The following is a 14100-nucleotide window of genomic DNA, read 5'->3' on the forward strand; positions in this document are numbered from 1 at the left end:
GGGAAATGATTTTAAAAAAATGTAATGGATATTAATCTTTATTTTTAATCTAATTCTGCTGAGCCTAGTTAGAGAGGAATGCAAGGAGGACATGACCCTTGGACAAATAAGGGTTAACTTGGTGGCAGCAAAAACAATATTTATTGAAAATCTAAACCATATTGCATTGTACAGCCAGCTGCCTGGATAGAGGTCAGAGATTGTCACAGCAATCGTAAAAGGATTCAAACATGCCAAAGCATCTTTCTGAATCCTCAGAAGTCCAAAAAAGATCTGATCAGTTGCTGTTATGCAAATTTTCTGAGACAGGTAGTAGCAATCACCAATTTTAGCATCCTCTCCTGCTGTCTCTTGAGCCTCCTCTACTCTATGAAGTCTGGACGTGGTTGTCAGCAATCACCTTGGTTAATGCAATGCTGATCGTTATAGCAGTCATCATAGCGAAGATAATGCTGTGTCAGCATCGTCTTGGCTAACTGGGGATTTAATTGTGGGTTATGGTCTTAACAGTAGTGATCATTAACAGTGGCCCCAAGTGATGACTTATTGTCCAGGGGAGAACATAGAATTTAATTTTTGCAAATTAAGTAAGTAGAAATACAAATACCCTTGGAAACTTTTCTAGTCTCTAATAATTAACTCTCATCTTTCCCCATTGCTAGAATTCAGAGTTCATTGGGACACAATTATGATGTAGCCTAGGTGGCTTGATATTTTGAAATGCAAGGTGAAAATACGGTTTCTAGTCCTGCAGCTTCCATGAGATATTATGTTTCAAGTGACAAATTGAAAGCAAATCCAGTACTAATTTGTTCATTTACTCTTGTAATGCTAAGAGAATTTCTTTAGTGCAATTCATAAATAAAATAGTCTGAGCACCCATTGTATTACTTAGCACAAAATTATACAAAACAGATGTTATTGCCCTCACCTTAAAACATGTGCTAGTATAGTAGATGACTTTTTGTCTTCATCTGTGTTGGAAAGCACTTTGCTTCTTGTAGGTGCAATTGCAATCTAAATAATAATAGACTAACACTGTGCAGACAATTTTCAAAGCATTATATGGAAGGTACATACAAAAAATCTGTGCCAATCCTATTATAAACTAGAGTTGTACATATGCCTGCCATATGCTACTTCTAAAATGTACTCTCTAAGATCAGTGGGAGACTAGTGCTCTGATGTTGTACTTGGAATATTGAGTTTGATCCAGGAACTACTGGATGAGATTCCATGATGTGTGTTATTCAGGAAATCAGACAAGATTATTGTAATGGTCCCTCCTGGCCTTAAAATGTATGATGGGATTATTTAGGCTATCCAGCACTTTTATAACTTGTCAGTATATATCATTATCCAAGAGTTCCCTCTGTTGGACTATTTTAAATATTACACATGGAATTTTCACCTTTCTCCCTTAGGTCGTACCGGAAGATACACATTGATAGAAAAATGGAGAGATACGGAGAGGCATTTGGCACCTCATGAAAATCCTATAATTTCACTGAACAAATGGGGACAGTATGCAAGTGATGTACAGTTAATATTACGCCGCACAGGGCCATCTCTCAGTGAGAGGCCAACTTCAGACAGCGTTGCTCGAATACCTGAAAGAACTTTGTATCGACAAAGCTTACCTCCATTAGCCAAACTAAGGCCTCAGAATGACAAATTAATAAAAAGGAGAGAGCCAAAAAGGAAATCTTTGACCTTCACTGGGGGTGCAAAAGGATTAATGGACATTTTTGGGAAAGGTAAAGAATCTGAGTTCAAGCAAAAGGTGCTCAACTGTAAAACAACAGCTGAAGAGTTGAAAAAACTGATCCACCTCCAGAATGAAAAACTTCAGTCCATTGAGAAACAGCTGGACTCAAATGAGGCTGAAATTCGCTACTGGGAAAAGAAGTACAATTCCAGCCTGGAAGAAGAAATTATCAAACTAGAACAGAAAATCAAAAGAAATGAAGTAGAGATTGAAGAGGAAGAGTTCTGGGAAAATGAACTGCAGATTGAGCAAGAGAACGAAAAGCAGCTGAAGGAACAACTCCTGGAGATCAGGCAAAGGATCCTGGAGTGTGAAAGCAAGTTAAAAGACTATATGGCTCAAATCCACAGTATGGAGAGCGGCCTTGAAGCAGAGAAGTTGCACCGAGAAGTTCAGGAGTCGCAGGTGAATGAAGAAGAGGTCAAAGAGAAGATTGAGAAGGTGAAAGGTGAAATTGATATTCAGGGCCAACAAAGTCTGAGGCTGGAAAATGGCATTAAAGCTGTAGAAAGATCATTGGGCCAATCCATCAAAAGATTACAGGTAAAAACACCTTTTCTGCATGGGGAAATATAGCAGGCTTAAGTTTTAATTAGTCAAAGGTCTGATAGAGCTGGCTGGAAAAATGGAAAATTTTCCATGACAATTTTTGTGAAAAATTTGTCTGTCTTTTCTCCATTAAAAAATGTTCAGAATTTGAAATATTTGGACCAAAGCCACTTCTAATCCCATTACATACGTGACTGTCTCGTGCCTTTCTTTTTTTTTAACTGGCCCTTAATCTCTCAAGGTAGGTGATAAATATTTTTGTGTGCTTGCTCTTTAAATATTCAGAGGGACTTGATTAGTTGAGGAATTTAGTGCTGAATGCAACACAGAACATTTCACCTCTAGTTGCAGGTTCAGTGCCAGTCTGGTTAGTAGTGATCCAAAGTCATTACCGGCTGTTTGGTGACAGGTGCAAAATCCCTTAGTGCTCTGAGTTCCTAGTGACCGAGTGTCCACATCCTGAATAGCCACTATTACCACTATATTTGATATTACGATTTGGAAGCATTGGCAGAGGACTGGACCCCCTCCTCTTACCCTAAGAATAGTCCCTTTTTTAAAGTCAGAGTTTTGAGTTACATTGGGATAATACAAGTTGAAGCTTGCACTGCCTCTCTGTCCTTTGCCTTTTTGAGGCTGAACTTCTGTCTCTGTAGTGCTGCTTCTCCAGAATCTTCCATGAGTATAATACTTAAAAAATAAATAAATCCAAAAGTAGTTTCAGAATGTGTGTTAAAGTAACTAATAGGTTATAAAACAGCTCTTTGGAGAATAGTTCTTCCTTTTCCTACCTGACCTGTTTGAGTTCAAGATTCTGTTTTCTGTCTACCTCAGGCAATTATAGAGCCCCTATCACCAGAGAATCAAGTCACTGCTTTTTTTATTCCCTGCAAAATTTAATGATACCCCTTGGACCTAAATAGAGCATGAAATAATGACTATAAATGGCAATCCAGTTTGTAGCTAATAGTGGCGATAGGGGATACAATGACACTGGGAAGCAAATTTCCCTGTTCCTGGTACTTCTGATGTCCCAGGCACCCTAGGATTAAGGCACTCAATTTCAGTTGGTTATAGTGCTATTATTTATTTTAATATCCTATATTAAACTGCTGCTGCATTCCACAGTGGCTGAGTAGTGTGAAGTGATTCTGCTGTGACTATGTAAAGGACTTTGGGATCTTTAGGATCAAAAGTTCCAGTACCGCATCAACTTAAACAAAATATGGTTAAACAGGGTATGTGAAACAAAACACATGAAAACCTCTAAGCATATGTCTAGCCATCCCTCCCAGGCTTCCAGTGACCTTACAAATTGTCCTTTTAGTTACTGGGATGCCAGAAGAACCCCATTTTTATTTATTTATTTTATTTAACAATGCTGATAACATCCACTAAGGCTAACACTGAGTTCAAACTCCCATTCTCACTCTCTTTTACACATGCTCTGATTGTCCCAAGCAAATTCTTATTTGGCTAAATTTTTTGTGTTTGTTCACAATTTTTCCCAGAAAGTTAGAGCAAAATCAATTCAGCTGTGTTTGAGTAATGCAAGGGGAAGGGGGACATATGTTTCCCCATAATCTCAGACTGAAGTCGCTTGCATAACAAACCGATCTGAAACTACAAATTTTAAATGTGGCTTGTTTGTTATGATCCTTGCTGAGTAGGGAAGAGAGGAAAATTTGGTTCAGTAGTTCTAAGGGTGCAAACATGTAAAGTCAGCATTTTCGTGTATGAATGTGAGAATTTCCTAATCACTCTTCTTCCTCTGTTTTTAATCAGTCAAGCATGTGCTGTGATTTAGCTATTTCCTTTTCTTTCCTTGTCGTTGGCATTTTTAGAAAAGGAGAAGATTTTAAATGCAAAAAAAAAAAAAAAAAAAAAGCAGTGATACAACATTAAGTGTGAGACCTCACGGTAAAATTTTTAAAAGCTCATAAGTGATTTAGGAGCTTAATTCAGTGGGACTTTTGAAAATTTTACCCTCCAGCACTCAAAAGTCAGGAAATTCCAAAGGCTAAGGTCATTCACAATGTTAGTTTTGCCACTTGCATGGTTTTAAGGTCTTCTTATCCTCTTTCTTCTATTAAATGAACGCCTCAGTGCATTATTGTTTGTTTACTCTAACCTATAAAATACACAAGTACAGTGTTAACATTTAAAAAAAAACATTTCTGGAATTTCCTTACTTTTGAGTGCATGATTTCTGAATGTAATGTTCTATTAATGGGAGCTGAGACGAATAGATTCTGAAGAATTTTGGCAAAAATCTGTGAGGACTTATTTTCTTAAAACCAGAGCAATGTCTGAAATGTACTTGCTAAACAAGTGGTAGATGCTACACGCCCATAGCGAGACACATTCCCTCCCCAGAAATGCTTACAATCCAAATAAATAAGACAAAGGGAAGAGAAAGGAAGTATCATCCCCAGATGGGAACCTGAGGCACAGAGGAATTAAGTGACTTGCCCAAATTATACAAGAAGTCTATGGCAAAGCCACAAATTGGAGCCATATGTCCAGTGACTTAAACAAAAAGTCAGCCTCTGTAGCACTCAGGATATGGATTATCTGGGCCTCTCGCTTCTGTTATGCTAAGTTTCTGTTCAGGTGACCTGAGTAGTAGCTGAGAGAAGACAAGGAAGCAAATATAAAGATCTAATAACTCCTAACAAATAGGTAAGTCCACATGACTCAGTATCATTTTATTTTTGTAAGTTACGCAACAAACCATCTTTCAATGGAACAGTATCTTAAAAATGAATAACTTTCTCCTTACCCATCAAAGAAAACAAATTACTTGCCCCAGACAAATGGATGGATAGAATTTTGAAAGGCTGTTCCAGACTTACTCACCTTCAAACAGATTCATTTTCCCCCTTTCTTTTTAGGACAGAGAGCAAGAACTGGAGCAGCTAACGAAGGAGCTGAGACAAGTAAATCTTCAACAATTTATCCAGCAAACCGGAACGAAGGTCACTGTGCTACCAGCAGACCCTACTGAAGTGGAGGCTTCACACTCACAGCTTGAAAGAGGTATAAATTAGGAAGTTTTATAAAGAGGGGGGAAAAATACACTGCTCTCTTCCTTTAACACTAATACACTAAACATCAAATGAACTCTTTACACTGGGGGACCAGCAGATAATGATAACTAAGTAGGAAGAGTATGCTATGTAAGTTCTCATTTCATACATTAAAAAAAATCTCATATCTCACACTATGAAATATAATTATAAATTGTATTTGTGGCAGTGGCAGTGATGAAACCACTGTTGTACTGTAACCTAGCAGGTAACTGAGCTTTTGCTGTGATAACCCCTATGGTGAGCAGCTCTCTCTCTGAACCTTTGTCTCAGCCCATCCTTTCCACTTTTCACAAATCATCTGAAAATACACCTTTTCCAGGGCCTTTGTGTCAGCCTCTGTATAGAACCCTTCTATTAATGATGTCTTTTAGAAGGGCAAGGAGTTGGTAGTTTGTGTCCATATCTACATGGGTCCTGCTGTATACATGCACTGTCTGGATATGTGTGCATGCTTTCTGTGTGTATATAGGTTTATATAAAAGATGACTAACTAACAACTACATTAAACAACAAACAACATTAAAATGAGTGGGAGTTGTGTGTTTAAACCTCAACCATATGTCACCTGTGTATATGTTTGTAAATTATGCCTGTGCTGCGTCCAAGCACATTGATATGCAAGGGAATAAGTGCATTCTCTAAATGTTACTAATAACATTTAGTAATTATTAAGTAAATCATACTAATTATCTTATTTCTTGTGTAGAGACAGTATTTCAGTCTGGGTCCCTGAAACGCCCAGGTTCATCAAGGCAGCTCCCCAGTAATCTTCGGATTCTACAGAGTCCACTGTCATCTGGTTTTAACCCTGAGGGCATTTATGTATAACAGTACATACCTCTTCTGAAGAGGACCTATGAAAGTACCATGCCATGGACAATATAAATTCCTTCTTCCTTTTTGATTCTACCAATGATGAATGAAAGAAGCTTTTCCTCTTTGTTAAGCCACCACATGTTGCGCTTCTTCATTCTACACACCACGTGGAGCCATCCTCCCTGCACTGATGCAAAAGAACAAAGGAACTGTGTTGCTACACAAGTGGCAATGTTGAAGTCGCTCTCCAATAACTATTAGCGCTAAAGCCTTCATTTTTATTATTGCTACTTCAGAAGCATTTAGAAAAGTATTATTCCATGTATAGGCATAAATAAAACACTGACTGAGCAGAGTGAAGGAAACTGTTTGCAACTGGTTTAAGGTTTAATTTATTCCATGAAATTAATGGAGGTGTGAATGTTGACCTTTACTTTTTTTTTTATTTTATGATGTTTAACTTGTGACTAATTATATAATGTGTTATTTCTCAGTCTGACCAGATGACTTTTTTTTTTGCGTGTACAAATGTACAGTGTTTCATCACATTAACAATTTACAACCACAGGAGTGTTGTGGGGGTGCTGTATCTTTAAAATAGTCTCTAACCACTGATTTTGTTTGTTACATTGTGGATTATGATGCGTCCATTGCTACCTTTTTAGGTTTGAAAGGTGAGTTTGTGGGATTAGCATCCCATTGATTCTGCCTTGTATGAATCACTAAAAGATTATGGAATTTAAAGCTGGCTTGGTAAGGATATTTTCAGCATATGATTGAGGATGCACTAGTTAGACAGTATTTTATTATATGGAATGTATATTTGAGACATTGTGCCACATTGCATATGCCTTTTTGAGAAACAAACAATATAAGGGGTCTTCATCATATGTCTTCCTAAAAGGGAGGAGTAAGGCTTTTCACTGTGTGTGGTTTTTACTTTATTTTGTGTTTTTGTCACCAGCCATGACAGTGTTTTATTTTTCAGTAAATGTTGCTATTACTTCACAAACACACACACTTCACCAAAATTATATCTAAAAGACTTGGGGTGATATCCTGGCCCCATTTAAATCAATAGCAAAACTTCCACTGACTTCACTGGGACCAGGATTTCATTCCTGGTCCCCAAAATTTTATGGAACATATTTTTCTTTAGGTCATCTAATAATATGCAAGATTATTTCTGTTCAGAGTTTTATAGTGCATATATTTTATGAGTGAGGGATAGAAGATAGAAGTTCACAGATTAACTAGTAGACTTCCATTTATTTTTATAATGTTTTGAGGTCACTAATACAACCAAAAATAAAACAAGGTTTGGACAGAGTGGTTCCTCAGCAGAATTTAAGAGTAAATATGTATAGGTACATCACATCCATATAAAGTGCAGTTACAACGCTAGACACTGGTTCTGCACTCAGATCAATGCAGTTGATTCCTGAGTCTGTGCAGAACTCTATCAGTATCAGTGGGACCCTTCTCTCAGACCTGGGGTCCAACTGGATGGATCTGATTACAGAATCTGAGCCTTAGGTATTGCATTTTGATTGCCTATTATAACAGCACTAGATATTGCCATCACATACCTGCAGATCCCTTTGACTTCAGTGGGAGCCATGCCTGTGCATCCAGAGCAAAACTTAGCCCTTAGGATCTCCAGAAATCAAAATCTGGAGGGAGAATCCTGATTCCACCAAGTCAATGGCAAAACTTCTGTTGACTACAATAGTCAGGATTTCATCCCCAGTGAGTAAAAGCCCAGGCTTTAATTACTAAAGAATAATATTTTAGAAATCTTTTAATTTTTAAAATATAGATACTCCTGCTTGGATTTACTTGTACCCAGATAAATCCTAAATTGATTTTTTTACTTAAAAAAAGAAAAGGAATTTCTACATCAGAACAGTCCATCAAAGTTTGAGGGATACCACACAATATGAAGGAATCACCTTTAAATGGATTTTTTTTCATTTCTCTTTTATTAATAGCACCATACATACTAAAAATGCTGCTGTATTTAGACTAACAGCAACTTCAAATGAGGCTGACAAAATATAAAAGATCTTTCAAAACACTCTGTTCAAAAATAAAAATTCAGCATCCATGTCTCTTTTTGCTTGTGAACAAACTGGAAAATGTGTTGCTCTAGCCTAAAGAATCTTTGCCACACTCACAGTTTTTCCTATCAGCTATTGATGATTCTGTACTCATGTATGTTTGTGCCCAGAACTTTTTCTTATATAAAAATGTATTTGTTTGCTAATATAAAATACAAATAATGTGGAGATTATACTTTGTCCAAGGGGCATATATACCTTACTTTCCAGGTCCAGTTTTGCCAAACAAATGGTCTGATCCTGCAGGATGCTTAGTAGCCTCAGCTCCCTTTGAAGTCAACAGGAGTTGACGCAGTTGGCACCTTGCAGAATCAGGCCCAAATTGCATTGCACAGCAAAGAACCTATGTCACTTAATCACAAAGAAAAGCTTAATCAAATCTTCGCTGCATACAAATATAAAGTATTGTTAAGGCAGATAAATGTATTTATCCTGAAAATATTCTGTTAATCAGTAAAGGTCTGAACCAGCTCCCACTGATTTCCACGAGCACGAAGATCATAAGAATGATGTCTAATTGTGCTTGGAGCCTTTCCCCTTAATTTACTGGTGTGAATTTAGCATAGAATGGTGGTGACTGCTATTTAGCAGAGGAGTCAAGCATTAAGTGGGCTTGGAGACCAGCATCCCATCTAGTGCTCTCTCCAGGTTAAGGCTGAAGAATATCAGCAGGGCACCTGAGAAACTTTCACTGCATCTGTCCCCCATGAAGGTAAACAGAACAGTTGGTGCTCCAGGTTTGCTCTTAGTAAGGCAATAAATTCACTGAAAATATACTGAAAAATAAATTCACTGAAAAATTGAGAAAATCCCTTATATAGCAAGTTCTTGACATGTATTGAACTTTACACAGTCATATGTTTGCGCTGTCTGCAAATGAACTAAAAAATAATGATGTGCCCTTGTGTGATTTTTACTGTTATTCAATTCAATCTTAACATCATAAAAAATTGAGTTTCACTCCATATCATCATGTGACCCTCACTTTTCTTTTTAAATGTAGATTTGTGTCACGCTTCCATTTTCAAAAACTTTTTCAAACCTATTCACAGGGGCATGAGAAAAGCAAAAACAACACTTTTTAACAGGTGCCACATTATATTCTGGCCAGCATAATAAATATAGCTTTTTGTTTTTATTAAATAGTTCAATACACAAGTCTCTATTTTCCTCTAAGTGCACAGGAGATTTACATGGAAGACTCCTATTATTGCTAATGGAAATTAACTGTGTGAATCCCTCACATTGTCACTCACAAGTGTAGGAAGGGAGATAAATGATAAAATAGAGTAAGATCTAGGGTAAAATTTTCAAAAAAACCCGAAGTCTCATTAAAAGATAATGGCACCTACGTCATTGTTTTTGAAAATGTTATCCGTCTTCTGAAACTTGAAAGGAGAGACAACATGCCATTAATACCCAAGCATACATATTCTGCAGATATGAGTTTTCTTTGTGATTAAGAGTAGAAGGCCCTTTAGAGAAAGGAAAACTCTCCCTGGGGCTATGACTGCCTTTTTGTTAACCACACTATGTATTACATTATGGTGAATTGGGATTATACATGTGCAGGGGGAAATTTCCTTTGATTTTTAGTGAATTGAAGTATACAGTTTCCCAATGTGCATTAGTTTGAGTGAATTGGGCCTTAATTATCTATGTAAATAGCAAAACTGTATTTGGTTTTTTTCAGAAAATCTTTAATGGTCTGTATGGTATTAAAATAAGTGTCAAAGTGTTACTTTTATATTATGCCATATTTTAGAACATTGAAACATGCATGTTTATTCTATTTGCTACAGTATTTTCATGTTTTGGATGAAGGCCATCGGCTGTATGGAGATGACAAAACAACCATTCTATCTATTTATTCAGTATTGCTGCTTAACGTTTTCAAAATAAAGCTTTCAATGCCAATACAGTGACTGATTGAAAGCTGTAATAGCTCTCTTCAGATGCTTTTTTTAATGTTTGTAGAAACCAAAATAAGTGCAGGTTATACCTTAATATATAGAACGTTAAAACAGAAGGAAGCTAATGGCAATAACTGTGTTTGTGCATGTGCGTGTGTGCAGTATTTACACAAACACATATACAGTACATGCACATAAGCCCAGTTCAGTAATGCACTTAAGCATATGCTTAAATCCATCCCTGTTCAGCACATCACTAAAGCAGATGCTGATTAGGGCTAGAGTCATTAAGTCAACAGTCATAAAGGGCATGATTCAAAATGCATTGAAATCAATGAGACTTAGGCACGTGTTTAAGCACACGTAAATGCTTTTCTGAATCATAGCCTTAAAAAGTTTATTCTGGTTCTAGAGAGATCCATTCTAGGGATAATGTCTCATTTTACATATAGCTGGTATCTCTGAACCCTTTATTATTCCTACAAATAGAATGAATTTAAGTATGCCACTGTATAAAATACAGAGGAGGAAGATTTGAAGAATATGTTTACAACCCAGATGCAGCTTTAGTTCTGAACATAATAAAACTAATTTCAGGGGTTCTGATTAGAAGATTTGAGTTGCTGAAGCTTTAAACAGGAGAGGCAAGGCTCATTAACTGTGAAGACAAAAATGACCATTTTAGTACTGCTTTGCTTAAATGCAAGATGGAAATCTGTATTATATGTAATTATATTAGTTTCTCTTTTGACTGTCATTTAAAAAGCTTATATTTTCTGATTATTTTCATAAATTGTTATTCAGTGCTATGAGGATATATGCTATTGGATATTCTCCAGTACAATAAATCTTCCCTGAATCACTGGGTCTTTACAATCCATGGTTTGTTGGAATGCATTGTATATCTCACACTAACACACTGCTGTTGTCTCAATTTTTGTCCATTGAAGAATATCTGGTACAAAAAGAGGACAGGATAACATAATATACTCACATCCAAAAGGCTATCAGAAATGTTTATTCTAAATTCATTCTGTTGACATAACCAAAGTCGTATTGGGTATAAGTTGAACATCAGGGCTCTGTATTCATTCACCTAAAGAGGGAATTTATAGTAGGGGGAGGGAGGGAAAGGGAGAGGACCATTGATCTAAGTAGGGGCCAGTGAGGAGGTTCATACCAGAAGGTGTATGCCTATCCAAACTCTAAGCAAGTAGACTAGATCTGTAACTGGAGGGGAGAGAGAAGGATGGAGCTTGTAGAAAGCTAGTAACACATTACAATTTAAGGCTGCAGAGCTGCTAGGAGTCACTACAATTAAACCAGTTGGCTTTCCTGGGTTCTGGCTTTAGGTTTTCACACTGATTCTCTGTGTTCCTTTTGTAATGTGGAAAACAATCTGGTTTTACGTGCAAGCGTCTCCTCTATTCTTGTAGATTTATTTTTAAGACCATTGTTCCTACCCCTGGCCTCAGAGCAGCAGAAGATTTCAGAACCCCACCCACCCTTCTGCCCTGCAGAGCTGTTTCACGTCTCAAAGGCAGACAAGAATGTTGGGCCCGGATGCAATGACTGCAGAATAGCAGCATTGTGCCATGCAGCTGAGTCTGTATAGCATCTGAGAAATGAGAGCAGTGGTGCAGCAATGTGATCACCAGTGTTTTTCAAACCGGGGGTCCTGATCCAAAAGGAAGCAGTATTAGGGTGGATGCAGTATTACCATCCTTACTTCTGTGCTGCCTTGAGAGCTGGGCACCCGGCCAGCTGCCACCGGTCTTCAGCTGCCCAGCTCTATAGGCAGTACCATTGCCAACAGCTGTGGAGAAGTAAGGGTGGCTTGGTATTGGGGGTTGTGTTGTCAGCCTGAAATATTTTCAAAGGGGGTCCCAGCAAACCAAGTTTGAAAACCCCTGGCTTAGGACATTAGATTTAACTGCAAAATTGGTTATTACACAGTAGTAGCCACTTCAGTAAGGCAGAATGAATGATACTTAAGGATAAAATTTTGTCACGGTGGCCATGGAAGTCATGGATTCTATGACTTCCAAAGACCTCCATGAAATTATCCTCTTCAGCTTCAGCCTCGTGCCCTGGGGTGTTGAGGCCAAAACTGTCAGCTGCTAAAAAATGTGGGGGCCCTGGAGCTCTCAGCCATCGTGTGGTGAGGGGCCCCACAGTCCCCAAGCTCTAAAAGAGTTTGTACCCTGAATCATGAACATGCTTACTGATTGTGAAGAGCCCACAGTTCATGCTCATCAAGTCACAAATGACATTTGTGATCTTGCATTGTGGGCAGAGAGCTGCTCTGAAATTTGCCAATGCCAAACACCCCTTCTCATGTTATAAAAATGTGCTTGGGGACCACAGACGCCGCATAAAAAATAACTCTCTATCTGTCTGTGTAGAGGTTGCTATACCAAAATGGCTACAGTTCGCAAAAGGGACTTTACTAAAAAAAATCAATTTTTGTTCTATAGTTTTTCATTATTTTTGTTTGAAAAATGATTGCACAATATGGAAGTGAAAACTATTGCATTAACATTGTTTGTTTCATGTACGTTATACTTAATTGTTAAATTACTGCACATTTTTTGTTGCTGTGACCATACCATGATTTTGTTCACTTTTACCATGACTGTTCTGTGAATTTTGCCAAATTTTACCATGACAAAATCTTATCCATAATGATACTAGTGTAACTTTATATCCCCCTTGTGGCCAAGATGGAGTCTGCTCTGCAGGCAGCTCTGGTCAATGTGCAGGAACGCAACAGGGAAAGTCACTTCTACCCCAGGGGTACCTGTACTAACCCCCTGTGCAGTGAACAAGCACACACACACTTTCTCTCTCTCTCTCTCTCTCTGGAATAGTACAGTGAGTATAGAAAAGGGAAATATTTATTTACAGGGGGATGATTGGAGGAAAAGCAACAGAGGCAAAGATAGAGGGAGCAGTAAAACGGGGTTACATTCCACACCAAGGCCTAATGGTACCACGGTCTGAAAGGACAGACCCCAAGCAAGGCATCTGCACTGAAGAGTGCAGGAGTCCTGGGCACCATTCCAGTATGGCAGTGAGTCTTGGGTGGTCCTGATCGTCTTCAGTGCCAGTAAACTTTCCCTAGCAAACCCCTCCGGTGTCCTCTACTGCCGCTCTCTGCAAAACCACAGTGAGCAACGCCCTCACCACTTACCTAGCTACAACCTCACTCCTTATTCCCAGTGCAAAGTCACAAGCCCCAGTACTCACGGCGCCATGCAGCTCCAGGCAGCAGTGATACTAGGTCCAGCTCCAGATTGTCCTTCTCAGGTGTTTCTTCCCTGGCACAGTGCCCCTCCTGGCTCCTGTCCTGGGGCATCCCAGGTTGGCCACTGTGTCCCTCCCAGGCTTCGGGAAGGTTCTCGACTGCTTCACTGTGCGAGGGCCTGCTCCAGACACACATCCCTGTCACTTTTCCTCACTCCCCCCCCCAAATGGCATTTCCTTCTCCTGCAACAATCAGCACTTCCCCCTCAGGGCAAAGATTTAAAGGGCTAATGCTCTCCAAACCCCAAAGGGGTTACACTAGTAATATTTATACAACAATATATATAATATTTAAAGCAGGTGTAGGTTTTTGGTGGGTAAAGGATACAATTGTTTGTTGTAGAAGATGAACAGCATACGTGTGAATCAGGCCCTTATTTGCATGAAGAATTAGTAACAAGTCAAGCTTTGGAGAAGCAATTTAGGTGGTATCTGTTAGATTTTTATGATATTTCTCTCTGTTCCCTGAGCCAGCCCGCAATCTGACTGTCCCATCAGGTATGGAAGTAAATAAGTTGCACTAGTATATTTGAGAG

General features: G+C 38.4%; 1 protein-coding gene across 2 annotated transcripts in view; it reads left to right on the plus strand.

Moving 5' to 3' along the window:
• RASSF8 (Ras association domain family member 8) overlaps positions 1–11136 on the plus strand; it is a 123215-nt gene extending 112079 nt beyond the window's left edge. Inside the window, exons 3-5 of one of the 2 annotated variants that reach the window (XM_067559265.1) lie at positions 1425–2311; positions 5212–5356; positions 6116–11136. In XM_067559265.1, coding sequence (XP_067415366.1) covers positions 1425–2311; positions 5212–5356; positions 6116–6237 — 1154 coding nt within the window. In that variant the 3' untranslated portion in view covers positions 6238–11136. Of the gene's footprint in view, positions 1–1424; positions 2312–5186; positions 5357–6115 lie in introns of both variants that reach the window. The other variant, XM_067559266.1, reaches the window with a different exon arrangement.
• The last annotated feature ends 2964 nt before the right edge of the window (positions 11137–14100 follow it).

The sequence above is a fragment of the Emydura macquarii genome, unplaced genomic scaffold (assembly GCF_026122565.2).
Source record: "Emydura macquarii macquarii isolate MOO-44397 ecotype Brisbane River unplaced genomic scaffold, CSIRO-AGI_Emac_v2 contig_2205, whole genome shotgun sequence".
NCBI lineage: Eukaryota > Metazoa > Chordata > Testudines > Chelidae > Emydura > Emydura macquarii.